The 14,583-nt window shown below is 39.8% G+C and overlaps 1 protein-coding gene across 1 annotated transcript in view; it reads left to right on the top strand.

The window, feature by feature from the left end:
• Positions 1-1,101: 1,101 nt before the first annotated feature.
• The window catches only part of LOC106527716 (metabotropic glutamate receptor 7), a gene marked incomplete at its 5' end in the record, with an annotated part of 21,990 nt that continues 8,508 nt past the window's right edge, over positions 1,102-14,583 (top strand). Inside the window, 7 exon segments of the mRNA XM_014022697.1 lie at positions 1,102-1,665; positions 10,071-10,287; positions 12,245-12,380; positions 12,491-12,645; positions 12,894-13,034; positions 13,118-13,318; positions 14,003-14,142. Coding sequence (XP_013878151.1) covers positions 1,132-1,665; positions 10,071-10,287; positions 12,245-12,380; positions 12,491-12,645; positions 12,894-13,034; positions 13,118-13,318; positions 14,003-14,142 — 1,524 coding nt within the window.

The following is a 14,583-nucleotide window of genomic DNA, read 5'->3' as shown; positions in this document are numbered from 1 at the left end:
GTTCCAGATGATGCCCCTTCTAAATAAAAGCTCATATTGGCAGTTCTTTACTTGAACATTTACATGTTTTATTCGAACAGATTAAAGCATCTGCTCTGGAGACCAGATTAATTGTTCATTAAAATAAGTTAGTTTGTTTGGATTTATATTAAAATAATGGATTTTTATTTTATTTTATTTTATTTTTTACTTTAGTGCTGAGGGTTTTGAAGGTTTCATACTCATTCAACCACATTAAATGACTTTCAGATGCTAAGCTGCGTTCAGGACCAGACTCTGGAATTGTTTTTAAAGTTTCCTGAAACCCCCTCTATGTTCTTCAGGTTTTTGTTGATATATACACCTTCATCTGAGACCACCAGGATTTGTGTTTCTGTTTCCATCTTTCTTTCCATGCTGACTAATCTTTGACCCGTATGTGACTGTAGAGATAATATCAGTGCCTGCTTTTATTCCACTTGGCCAAATGGTTTAATCTTTGTTTCATCAAATCAGATTTCACCTCGTATGGTCTGAAAGTTATCTGAATGTCTTGTTGTAAAATGCAGCAGGCTTTCAGTCCATTGTGAATATTGTCTGAGTGGTCCAGCAATGATTGTGCTTCTGTTCGTTTCCTCAATAAACCTCTATAGGAGGGGTCTAATTCAAATACACCAGGGGCCCAAAATGTAAAACTTGGTCCAAATAGGACCAATCTCTGTCAGTATTTATTGAACAATGATCTTGGTTTTAATGCTCACAGAAACACAAAATTAACTTATCTAAATTGTATTTTATGTAGTGTTTACAACACACATACCTAAGAAAAACCCTGTTAATAACTTTTCCATGTATTATTTTTTACAGCTATAATCCAGCAAACCAGTTTAAAATAGAAAAATCACACTAAAATTCAATCATTTGACTTTAAAATAAGAGTAGGATAGAAAAAAAGATGGTTAAAGATGATTACAGTCATGAGAAGAATAAACACAAACCATTTATTTTTGGGGCCAGAAAAAACGTTAACAAGGCACAGATTGGCCCATGGGCCTTGAGTTTGACACTCCAGCAAACTGTTAGCAGGATGTAATGATGGTCTCTCTGTCCCRCCACCCTCAGGTGTCAAAGGTAGAGCCTGCTGTCATCATCATGATATTAGAGGTCTGTTCATCTCTGTTCTGCTGGCCTGGCTCATTGTTCACCTACCAGACATGGCTTCAGCTGCTGGCGGTTCTACTGGTGGGCATCGGCCCGCTCTCACGGGCCCAGCAGGGCGCCCAGCCTCAGTCCATCAAAATCGAGGGCGACATCACCCTCGGCGGGCTCTTCCCCTTGCACTCTCGAGGGCCCGCTGGTGTCCCCTGTGGCGAGATCAAGAGGGAAAAGGGGATCCATCGACTGGAGGCCATGCTGTACGCCTTGGACCAGATTAACAGCGACCCCGACCTGCTGCCCAACATCACTCTAGGAGCACGAATCCTGGACACCTGCTCCCGAGACACCTACGCCCTGGAGCAGTCGCTCACCTTCGTCCAGGCCCTCATCCAGAAGGACAACTCGGACGTGCGCTGCTCAAACGGAGAGCCCCCCATCATCCCCAAACCAGAGAGGGTGGTTGGAGTGATCGGGGCCTCTGGCAGCTCCGTGTCCATCATGGTGGCCAACGTGCTCAGACTGTTTTCGGTAAGATTTCTGTTTTTTTATAATAATGTTTTTTCATTTGAGGTATAATGACACTTATCTTGTAAGCTGAGAAACATGACAGAATCCATAAACTGTCAAAAAAGCACGATTCAGAACGGTGGTTTTGTTTCAGGGTAAAGCCCAARGTAATTTAAATAGATCTGAAGATGGTCACAAAAATATTCACTTCACACTCTGTTCTCATCTGGACATGTTCTTTCATATTACAGATATTTTGAGTGTTTTATACCTGAGAGGTTTAGATATGAAAAATAAAGATAGCACTGAAATTCTTCTACTGTTTAAATACCTAAAATCAGTAATTAAACAACAAAGGTCTGATGCATTTTACAATGTACTACACTGTAAGCATGGTGTGTATTACAATGATATGGTGTTCACACACGTGGCATATCTGCACTGCAGTCCTTCATTTTCACCAGGGGCTATATGAACATTATAATGGCCCTCAAAGGGTTAGTTGTAATAAACTTCTATGTTTCATGTTAAAGTTCAACTAAACACAAACTGTCTCATTCCCTGTCTGTCTTGGCTGAGCATCACTAACAAACAATAACTGAGCTCTAKGTGGGATTTCCTGCATAGAAACAGTGTTTTAACACGTCCTTTRATAAAGACTGGAAGGTACTATGTGTAAAACTTACWAAATGTTAAATAAATAATAGAAATAATATTAAAAGTAAAAGTAAGAGAGTTTTGCTCACTGTTGTTGAGTTGTGGTGAGTAGCTGCTCTCTTGAATTTTGAACTCTCCCACTTTCTGCAGAAAAAGTACAGTTGTGTCTATATGTATTTAGACAGTGACACATAACGTGTTTTTTTAACCTGTTTACTGAAACATATTCAAGTCAATGCACATGGACATAAAGACTTTCGGTTTTCATTTGAGGGTATCCACATTAAAACTGGATGAAGGGTTTAGGAGTTTCAGCTCCTTAACATGTATGGGGCGGCTGTGGTGGAGTGGTTAGGGGAGTCGTCCTGGAACCAGAAGGTCGCTAGTTCGATCCCCCGGCCAGCTGTCTCAGTCGTTGTTTCCTTGGGCAAGACACTTCACCTACTTTGCCTACTGATGGTGGTCAGAGGGTCCGGTGGCGCCGGTGCATGGCAGCCTCCCCTCTGTCAGTGTGCCCCAGGGCAGCTGTGGCTACAGAGTAGTTTGACATCATCAGTGTGTGAATGGGTGAATTGTCTGTTAGTGTAAAGCGCTTTGGGGTCCGGAGGGACTTAAAAAGTGCTCTGTAAGTTCAGTACCTTTATCAACATGTGCCACCCTGTTTTTAAAGAGACCAAAAGTAATTGGACAACTGACTCCAAAGCTCTTTCATGGACAGGTGTGGGCAYTCCCTTCYTTAATGTCATTCTCAATTAAGCAGATAAAAGGTCTGGAGTTGATTTGAGGTGTMCTGCRTGCATTTGGAAGGTTRTGCTGTGAAGTAAACATGCGGTCAAAGGTGCTCTCCATGCAGGTGAAACAAGCCCTCCTTAAGCTGCAAAAACAGACAAAACAGTTTGAGAAATTGCTACAATATTAGGAGTGGCAAAATCTACAGTTTGGTTCATCCTGAGAAAGAAAGCACTGGCGAACTCATCAATGCAAGAAGACCTGGATGTCCACTGGAGAAAACAGTGGTGGATGATCACAGAATAATCTCCATGGTGAAGAGAAACCCCTGCACAACAGCCAACCAAGTGAACAACACTCTCCAGGAGGTAGAAGTATCAATATCCAAATCCACCATAAAGAGAAGACTGCATGAAAGTAAATACAGAGGGTTCACTGCATGGTGCAAGACACTCATAAGCATCAAGAATAAAAAMGCTAGACTGGACTTTGCTAAAAAACATCTAAAAAACCAACAGAGTTCTGGAAGAACATTGTTTGGACAGATGAAACCAAGATCAACCTCTACCAGAATGATGGAAAGAGAAAAGTCTGGTGAAGGCGTGGTACAGCTCATGATCCAAAGCACCACATCATCTGTAAAACACAGCATAGCAGTGTGATGGCTTGGGCATGCATGGCTGCCAGTGGCACTGGGTCACTAGTGTTTATWGATGATGTGACACAGGACAGAAGCAGACGGAGGAATTCTGAGGTATTCAGAACCAGACTGTGTGTCAGATCCAGCTGATCTGATGGACAATGAGCCAAAACATAAAGCCGAAGCAACTCAGGAGTTTATTAAAGCAAAGAAGTGGAATATTCTTGAATGGCCAAGTCAGTCACCTGATCTCAACCCAATTGAGCATTTCACTTGTTAAAGACTAAACTTCAGACAGAAAGGCCCACAAACAAACAGCAACTGAAAACCTCCACAGTGAAGGCCTGGCAGAGCATTAAAAACAGCGTCTGGTGATTTCCATGAGTTCAAGACTTCAGGCAGTCACTGACAACAAAGGCTTTTCAACCAAATACTAGAAATGAACATTTTATTTACAATTATTTAATTTGTCCAATTACATTTGAGCCTCTGAAATGAAGGGATTGTCTTTAAAAGATGCTTTAGTTCCTCACATTTCTAAAGAAACATTTTGTTCAACATACTGAGAGACTGAACTTCAACTGCATCAAAATGTTTTGTTAAAAATTCATTGTGGTAATGTACAGAACCAAGATTATGAAAATGTTGTCTCTGTCCAAATAGATATGGACCTAAGTGTAGCTGTTAAAAATACAGTGAAATGGAGATTTTACATGGCAAATTTTACTGTCTGCCGGTAACTTTTGAACCCTGTGCACCTCCATGTAGTGGTGAGATGATGACATTCCATGGGAAAAATGTTGAAGATGGGAGATGTAGATTATTGAAAATGATGCATACTCTTAGAGATTAAAACATGTTTAAAACTCACATAAAATGCATTGGTGGGCCACATTTGGCTCATGGGCCTTGAGTTTTACACAGGATCTATGGTGTTCACCAGCATCTTACAGTCATAAATCCTCCATCAGCCATGTGGTCACATGCAGACAGAGCGCTGAGGTCACATGTTCTTGTTGTTTTGTTGCTACAGAACTTAATATTAATGTGTGAGATACAGCATATGTGACATTTCAAAGTTGTGTTCATGCTACAGAAGATTTTCGACACGAACTCTAAATCCAAGACAACCTGACGTTACTGGAGATCACTCTTCGACCTTGTAAAGTATCAGACAAAGAGGAGGCTGTGATGTTTTTCTTTATCCTTACAGCTGTGTTTCTCCAGGAAAACACAGAAAGTGAGACAAAAAAATGTACGTTTTGGAATTTTCTTTAATTTTAGATTTTAACTCTTTCAGGAAAACATTGTCGTAAAAATTTTGAGAATAAATTATGAGAGAAACTAACTGAAAATCCACTTCCAGATTGATGGATTCTATGCATTTTCAGTCAGGTATTGGCTTCAAGACAAACATTTTTCTCTTATTACTTATTAAAGGGAGTAGAAATTTAAAATAAATTATTACATAGAAAGTCACCATGTTTTGTGCATTACAAAACTGACAGCATGAAGTTTAACCATCATTATAAGAAAACATTTGTATCTTTCATGCTCACCCAGCTGATGAACACTCACGCCACCCTCTTCAATCTGATACATTATAAATGATGACTCAATTTTTATAATCTGAACAAACCTTCGTATTTCTGACTGTGAGAACAAATCTGTCAGGGGTTTCTGTATCTATCATTATTAGATTCTGCAGCCTAATCCCAGTTATGTGTGCAGTGTGCCATTTTTAAAATTCAGATAACCAACCTTTAATGTGGATTTGATATTATACTGATTGCAGATAGTCCTAATGGAAATAGTGGGTAATTGAGTCCATTCAAATCCCACAGTTTGCCATCTGCCAAAAATTGAGACATCTCTGAACATAAACACCAGCTTGTTTCAGAATTGGTGAAGATAAAAGTCTTGTTTTTAGTGATGGATGCAACACGTTGCAGCATCCTGAGTGGTGAGCATGAGAGCCACAGAGAGGCAGATGTTAACTACAGATTTTATACTTCCCAACTTTCACTAAACCCCTCTCAGCAGCTTGAGAGGCCGGTAGGGGTGAAAAAAAAGAAGACCATCAGAGCAGCACGATGACGTTGGTTGTGGGATAAAAGAAACTTGTGACCTGGGCAGAGTACATTTAGCTAAATGGCACCATCCATATGTGCCACTTCCAGGACTACAGCTGCTTCTAGTCTGAGATTCACTGTATGAAGTAAAACAGCTTAGGCAGGATAATAATAATAATAATAATAATAATAATAATAATAAGCACACACTGTATATTCAAGTAAAAGGAAGAATTTTAATAAAGTTATGGAAGTGATCTTGCAAAATTTTTATTATAGTTTCACAGTTTCTTGCGTTCAAAAACACTCAAACATCCATTTGTTTTCTTGACTCACTTGGTCCTGGTCTGGTCCTCATCTCCAGTGGTGATTGGGCAAAAGGTATATTAAACCCAGGTTTCCTATTCCAATTCAGGTCTACATGGAGACAAACTAGACAGTCAACCAGTCCCACTTARTCTGATGTGACATCCCATGTGTAATTTATAAACTTTTGTTGGTTGGGTTTACCACCAGAATAGAACTGATTTAAAACCTGCAGGAATTCATCAGAAACACCACGCTGTCTCACAAGACACCTCAGTRCAGGACTTAGAACTTTTCTTGCAGCTCTGTGTGTGTGTGTCCATGTCAGCCCTCCCCTGATGGACCCCCGTGCCTCACAGTGAGGTAGTAACAGAGCCAAATCAGTAGATGTGGAAAAAATYAGCTGTTGTGATGATGTGATGTATTATTTGCATGATGATGCACAGCAGGTGGTCGTCACTGATGAGACTGAAGTTTGTTTAGAGGTGTTTCCTGTAGCTCAAACAGTAAGAGTGACCACAACAACAACAAAGTACATCTGGTAAATCTATCATGTTCTTATATGTGACTCATCATWTCGAAATGAGGATTAAGTCAAATTTGGTCAAAATGACCTAATTACATTTTCAGATTTTTGGCTTTAAAAGKTACATTTTGATACCTGGATCATTCTGATAAGCAAATCCATATACATGACTCAATTTGTCTTATTGATTACAATAACGCATAAATATRTGGTCTGAATCCTAATTTTGTCATTTTAATGAGGAATTTTTGATGTCCTTATAAAAGGAAACCTCACATTATATTTGAAGATTGAGATTTCCCAGCTGGAAAGAAACAAAACTTTGTTAGCTCACGTTTTTCCTCAAAATCAGTTTTTTTGTAGCTACTGCTCAAAAAAGTGTTTCAAAATTTTGTTTTATGATTATTTCAGACATTTCATTCAAATTATTCACTGTATTTTGACAAAATGTAATTTTTTAACATTTCAATCAAAACACTATATTTGCCTATTTCTCCATGCACCACTTTGAGACTTAATCCTTGTTTCGATGTGATGGCTCACATATAGAGAAGCTCAGTCATCTGGGAGGGGGTCAGAGTAGAGCCGATGCTCCTCCACGCCGAGAGGAGCCAGTTGAGGTGGCTCGGGGAATCTGATTAGGATGCCTCCAGGACACTGCCCTGGTGAGGTGTTCTGGGCATGTCCCACTGGGAGAAGACCCAGAGGAAGACCCAGGACACGCTGGAAGGACTATGTTTCTCGGCTGGACTGGGAACACCTTGGGATTCCCCCAGACGAGCTGGCCCAAGTGGCTGGGGAGAGGTGAGTCTGGGTCTCTCTGCTTAGGCTGCTGCCCCGCGACCTGATCCCGGATAAGTGGAAGAAAACYGATGGTCAGTTCTTATATTACAACCATTTTAACTAGACATGGGTTTTTACGATGTAAAAACAAGTGTGCATTGCCATGTAGCATGTCATTGTTGCAGTATGCCTTTGCCTGCAGCATTGGACTTGCAGAATGAACTGTGACCAAGTTCATTCAAATGTGTTTTCTATACCAGCTTGTGCCTGTCAAGTCAGCAGGTGTTTGTAACGTGGGTAATTGTGTGACAATATYATGTTTGAGGAGATTTTTTTTGTTAAAGTTGCGGAAGCTGGGTTCTGAACCCTGATCTCCCACATGAAAGCCCATGCATGAACCATGAGACTATTTGAGGTCTGGGWCAGCACAGTCCCTGTGTTTTTTTCTATGTTTGCAGAAAGAGGCCACATCYCCAATGCAATCATTGACAGCATATATGACAGCAATAGAGCAATATTAAGACAATAATTTAGTAAAACATCAAAATACAATCATATTAGTATTGTAACCACTGAACCACTGAATATTTTATTGAGATTAAATATTAGTAAACTATGGTTCAGTACTGAGTAGATACAGATGGGGGCAGTATTGGACCAATACAAGGCTCCATTTACTGCCATTATATGATTTTAAATGTTAATATTTCAAAAACTATAAGTTGTACAGGCACCAAAAAGCATAGCCATCATCTGGCACAGGAGCTTTACAGATATAAATTYCAATGGTAGCTCTAGGACAAAGTATGCAGGAGGCAAAGCATGCCAAAATGGAGATGACATGGATGGGAAATGAATCACAATAGTGTGCATTGCATCCAATGCAATGCACAGTGATTAGAAAAGAAAAATGTCATATTGTAGTTAATAAAAAAAAGACTTTGGATGACTTAAAAAAGGCATCTTTTTCAGTCGTTACTGGACCTCCACAGCCCATTAGCTGTTACTCCAATCACCAACATCTTACAATCAGTCCAAGTCTCCATCTTTTGTAATTTTGATTTTATTTTACCTTCTAACACACCCAGTTTTATAAACTCTTTCATTCATTTCTACAGTCTGAACCCCTGACCCACCAACAACATTTCCCTCCATAGCGACTAGGCTTAGGTCCCCATAAGTACCAGTTGGTCCCCACAAATAGGTGTGTATGCCAAAAATGGTCCCCTCATAGTAAAGAATACCCACTTGCACACACACTAACAAAAACAAAAAACAACACATTTTTGGCCCATCAGATTTAGAGTGGCACTTTCAGGTGATGTATCTAATATTTCCCATAGTCCCAGAATATGACTGCATATAGTTTAACCACTTAATGAGGCTTAGTTTCACAAGTTAAATTYACTAAACTTTTGCTAATGTTCCCCTGGRTTTAGAGCTTTATTTRGCACAAATWAAACAAAAACAAAAAAATGAAGTAGTTTGGTTTAAAAGTTAGTTTTAAATTGTCACCATGTGTGATGGACTGCAGACCCTGCCTCTTGCCCAAACACACCTGGAACTTTGCACCAGCACCTCCTCACCCTGAAATGCATGGAAGAAAAGTTAGTGCTCTTTCCATTTAGTTCAGTAGAGATGCTCACAGAGATAGGTGCAAAAGACCACATGCTGAAAATGTTCCAAAACACAGAGGAAATAATGTGCTTCACATACAGCACACATACCATCAATTTAACATGGTTTTCACTCATTAAAATTATGTTTTTTTTCTTTAAGGGGGTCTATGAAAGGATTGTTGCATTACTGATATGCCTCATTGATATGAAGTGAATTAGAGCAGATGCTTCTGTGGGATTAATTTGTGGATTATGTGTTTCACTCATTACAAATTTGTGTGCAAACACTTGTCCGGCCTGTGATCCAGATACAGCCTCTTGTATGTACAGATTTCACCCTAGAGTTTAGTTTATTGAAAAAAAAAAAATCACCCCGATTGATAATATGCTTTAGTAATTCAAGACTGAGCAGGAGGTTTGAGGTTTTCAAGGTTAAAACGACACAGCACTTTTAAGCAGGGTCAGAATAAAACACTGTCTGGATTACAGCTGAGACATGCCAACCTTTTTCCAGTCTTTTGATCTCTGCCTCTCTTCCTTCTGTGCTTAACATAATTTGCTTAAAACCCTTATAATCCTCCCAGATAATCTGTGAAATGGTCCTCCGCTCCTCRCTGCTCCTCTCTTCACCGGCCCTTGTATTACCTTTCTCTCCTCGCCCCTCTCCGCTGGGCTCAGCATTAGCAGGTTCAGGGTTGGGACTGCTGTCATTAAAAGAAGTAGCGCACTAATAAATTAATCTCTTCTATTTTTTCTACCCCCGAAACAAATGCTATTACAGCTTTTGTTTGTTCCATCTGTATTTCACCAACYGGCTTTATTTTCTGAGCTGCTGTTTAGGAGTTGAAAGTAGTTCAGTTTTGCAATTTGATGCACCGCAACTCGACAGAACGAAAGAGGAAAGCCTTTATTTAGACTTTGTTAAGGCTTCGTCCATGAATAAGAGGTGCATCATCCTCTGACACGCTTCATTGCCTCCCCTTGTCATCCCATTTACCTTTTGATTCGCTTATTGGCCTAATAATTGGAGCCGCTCTCATTTTCTGCCTGACCTGACCCCTGTTCGTCACCGCTGACCCATCTGTGTGTCTCAGATCCCCCAGATCAGCTACGCCTCCACTGCCCCGGAGCTGAGCGACAACAGCCGCTACGAGTTCTTCTCCCGTGTGGTGCCCCCCGACTCCTACCAGGCCCAGGCCATGCTGGACATAGTCAAGGCCATGGGGTGGAACTACGTCTCCACGCTGGCATCCGAGGGCAACTACGGCGAGAGCGGKGTAGACGCCTTCGTTCAGATATCCAGAGAAGCAGGTTGGCTCTTCTGGATGCACGAATTCTAAATTTTACTGCTGAAACCATGAGGGATTACTCATCAAGCTGCACTGCTCTTGCTCATTATAAGACAAAAAAAAAGAAAAAAGGCAATCCTTTAATGCGTAAAGACTAACAGTGTAGCTCATTGTTCAGGTTTAAAAGCACAAAGTTTAGTTCTTGTTTAATTTCACTAAACGCCATAAATCTGACAGGATGTCACAACACTGATYAATTATCTTTAACAGCAGAATCAGTGCTCTGACACGAAAATATCCCAGCATCTTTAAAACGATTGTCAAATGAGTAAAGACGGCAGCATTCACAGCCTCCAGTAAATGTTAACYAGTCACATGTTAACACTCCAAACGAGGTGAACAGCTGTCTTTAGAAGCAACATTAGAAGGAGGCCATAAACAATGTAAAAGGGAATCAAGCTTCAGTAAATTCCCAGCAGGCTCAGCTTTAATTTGTTTTTAGAGCTGCGTAGTAGATGTGAAATTAAAGTTTCAAACATTGTATTGTTAGGTCTCAGTGTCCTTGTGTGACTCCACGCTCCTGGTTTTTAAATTTTGATGACGACATTACACAACATAGAGCCCTGTTTAAAAACAAACCGCTCCTAAAGGTGTATTCTGGCCATTTTGAAGTCGGGTTCCGAGCTTAGTTTGCAGAAAAATGGTCAACTCTGACACGACTGACAAGACAACTGCTGGGGAGAAGTGGATTGCTGCTGTCTTTAAAACTCTCCACTCCTACAAATGTAATGCAAATGCTTCATAAACTCTTATAATACTATCTGTTGTGCATTGTAAGGCAATTTACATAGAAGCTTTTGTTTTTTGAAAACAGATAGCAGAAGTAGAAAGCTGTATCATTTTCAGATAAAAAATTTCACATTATTTCAGCCAGAACAAATTTGTAATGCAAAACTAACAAATTGCAAAGGTTTGTAAAATTGCATTTGCATAAACCACCAWTAGATAGATTTGTTTTAATATGGCAACAATGCAGCTCTGTTTGGACTACAATGTAAAAAATGAAATGTTGGATTTACTTAACCATGTTATGTTACCTGGTTCCACTTAACTGAGTTGAGTAAATTCAAAGCAATATACCAGTTTTTAGCCAAAGAACATGAGTATGTTGCTTTGAATTTACTCAACTCAGTTAAGTACATGTTTAAGTAAATCCAACATTTCATTTTTAGAGTGTAGCTGTCGTGTTGAACCTAAACTCTGTTTCTCAAAATAAGATTCTTCAAACAGCTTTGTACGGCAAATATAATATTTGTTCATATTTTTTCTCAAAATGCCACTTAAAATGGCTGAATGAGCACTTTTAAATGATCCAGTTTACAAAAATGTAGCAGGTTTTAGATAAATATGTTTTATTGTGCTCCACAAACAAGTAATGTTGCTAAATTTAGCAAATTTTACTTGTTATTTTCACAAAGGGTTATGTCTATTTACCACTATTTGATTTAGTTTGAACATCTGTAACTAGTGCTGGGTGTAATTAACATCCTCACAATTCAATTAGATTTTAACTCTTTGGATCACAACTCTATTTGATTTGATGTTGCTTAAAATGCTTCAATATAAATTTTAAAGTTCTGAAATAAAAAAAAAATTAGTGTCCCTGTGGATAAGTTTTAGATATTCATTTTTAAAAATATAAATAGAAGTAAAATTTTTGAGAAATAAAATATCTGAAAATAAAGCAGTAGCACAATAATACTTGTTCTAAGCATGGAGTGAAAACATGAAACATGACAAACCGGGGGCTCAAACTGAATCAGAGGATTTTCTGAATCAACACTGAATTTAAAAAAATGCAATGCACTGATGAATCTATATTTTTACCCATCCCTATCTGTAACAAAACATACGTTTTTTTTTCATATTTCAGATATATGGTGACATTTACGGTACTGTTTGTGATTTATTTCCCACAGGAGGACTGTGTATTGCACAGTCTATAAAGATTCCCAGAGAACCCAGACCAGGAGAGTTTGACAAAATTGTCAAGAGACTAATGGAGACATCTAACGCTCGAGGAGTTATTATCTTTGCTAACGAGGATGATATCAAGTGAGTCAAGCTCTGCTGCTATTTTATTTAAGATGAAAAAAAAAGAAATGTACACAGGGAAACGTGTTTTATATTTAAGACAGTGATGGATCTAAATGTTCCTTCTTCAGACGGGTCTTGCAGTCAGCCAAAAGAGCCAACTTGACAGGCCACTTCCTCTTTGTTGGATCTGACAGCTGGGGGGCCAAAAGCTCCCCCATAGAAGACCAGGAAGAGGTGGCTGAGGGCGCTGTCACTATCCTGCCCAAAAGAGCCTCTATTGATGGTAGGACTGCATAATAAATCAGATTTATTCTGCAGGGACCACCTTCAAAAGCATATCGCATGTGACACTGAAAGATGAGACAAATAAAAATGCAACAGGAAAGAAAAGGATTGATGAGTCTGAACAACCTGAACTCTGCCACGAGTCATAGTCTTATTTTTTTCATGCAAAAATAAGTCCGTTAGTACATGTTGTGTTTGGTTTCTTCCTGTGATACCTGTAACACGTAACTCAAAAAATCCATCCAGGGTTTGACGAGTACTTCACTTCGAGGTCCCTGGAAAACAACAGAAGAAACATCTGGTTTGCAGAATTCTGGGAGGATGACTTCAAGTGCAAACTGACTCGACCAGGCATAAAGTACGACCCAGACAGGAGGAAATGTACAGGTGAGGGGGGAAGTCACAGTAACTGAAGGGCGTGCGAGTGCACAATCTGTCCTCTCATCCTGGATATGTTGGTAATCTGTCAGGCGAAGAACGAATCAGTCGAGACTCTCAGTACGAACAGGAGGGCAAGGTGCAGTTTGTGATCGACGCTGTGTACGCCATGGCCCACGCTCTGCACAGCATGCACCTGGACCTCTGTCCGGGCTTCATGGGCGTCTGCGAGAAGATGGACCCTGTGGAGGGACGGATGCTCCTCCAGTACATCCGCTCGGTCAACTTCAACGGTGAGAGGCATTCGTTGATTTTTCTTTTTCTTTTTTATCTTTCTCAAAAAAAATTCACAAACAAAAAGAACTTTGCCAATCGTTTTCTTGTTACTGTTTCAAAGAAAATAAGTTTCAAAGAGAGAACAGCAGAAGGGATGTCAGATTTAAGATGTAATCTTAGACATGTTGCGTTGCAGAAAACAGCACATTGATTCAAAGCGTGCCCCCGCCCTAAGGCTGCCTCCTCACTCTTTTCTACTCACAACACTCCTGCTTTTCATCCTCGTCTCATAGAAAAAATAAAAATAAAAAATACAGTTTGGAAGGGAAAGAAAAAACGTGTGTTGTATGAAAGCATCCTATTTACCACCCTTCCCTCACTGGGTGACCCTGGCTTGTGTAGAATATTTTCTGACTGAGCCCCTGCAGGGACCTGAGAGGAACATTCAATCATGTCAGGGCAACAGAGCAGAGTGCACTGAAAGACTGTACGCAGCAAGGAAAGCCTTTACTAAAGAGCATCCTGCACTCAGCTTTCACATGATTGCACAAGACAGACGGTAGCAATACAAGCTGTATTCAGCTGCATGTAGGCGTTCTCTCAGCCACCTACAGTAAGACTTGTGTGTCTCATGTCCTCTGTTTTTATTTTTTTTCTTTTGTCTGAATGCAGCTTGTTGAAATTGTCTCTCATAAAAACAGGCAGCGCAGGAACTGCAGTGATGTTCAACGAGAATGGAGACGCTCCTGGCCGGTACGARATCTTCCAGTACCAGATGTCCAACGTCAGCAACCCCGGCTACAGAGTTATTGGCCAGTGGACGAACCATCTGCGACTCAATGTAAAACTCTGAAACTTGGAACTTGAGAAATCGAGTTTGCTTTCCTCCTTACGGTTAGATGAGATAAAAAAAAAACCTTACCTTAATGAAGCCTCCATACTCTGGCTTTGTCAAAAAAAATAAGTTGTATTAAAGCTGGGCGATAAAATAATAACCGTATATCACAAGATACACGTGAGCAATATATCAATAGAAAGTAGGTCTGATAGAATTTTGATAATTCCACTGAACTCTGATCCAGAGGTGCACGGCATTCTGGAGGATGTAGGCAGAGGACAGGCTTTAGCCAGGTTGGTGGCAGCTAGCGACAACCTGTTGAGTAACATGTAACAGTAACAGTACGCTGCAAAAACTGTCCATCTAACCAAGTTTTAAAATCCTATTTCCAACCAACCAATATAAATAAATAAATAAATAAATAAATAAATAAATAAATAAATA

The sequence above is a fragment of the Austrofundulus limnaeus genome, unplaced genomic scaffold, assembly GCF_001266775.1.
Source record: "Austrofundulus limnaeus strain Quisiro unplaced genomic scaffold, Austrofundulus_limnaeus-1.0 Scaffold339, whole genome shotgun sequence".
In the NCBI taxonomy this organism is placed as follows: Eukaryota; Metazoa; Chordata; class Actinopteri; order Cyprinodontiformes; family Rivulidae; genus Austrofundulus; species Austrofundulus limnaeus.
Note: the sequence above shows the minus strand (reverse complement) of the source record. Positions and strands in the feature narration are given on the sequence as shown.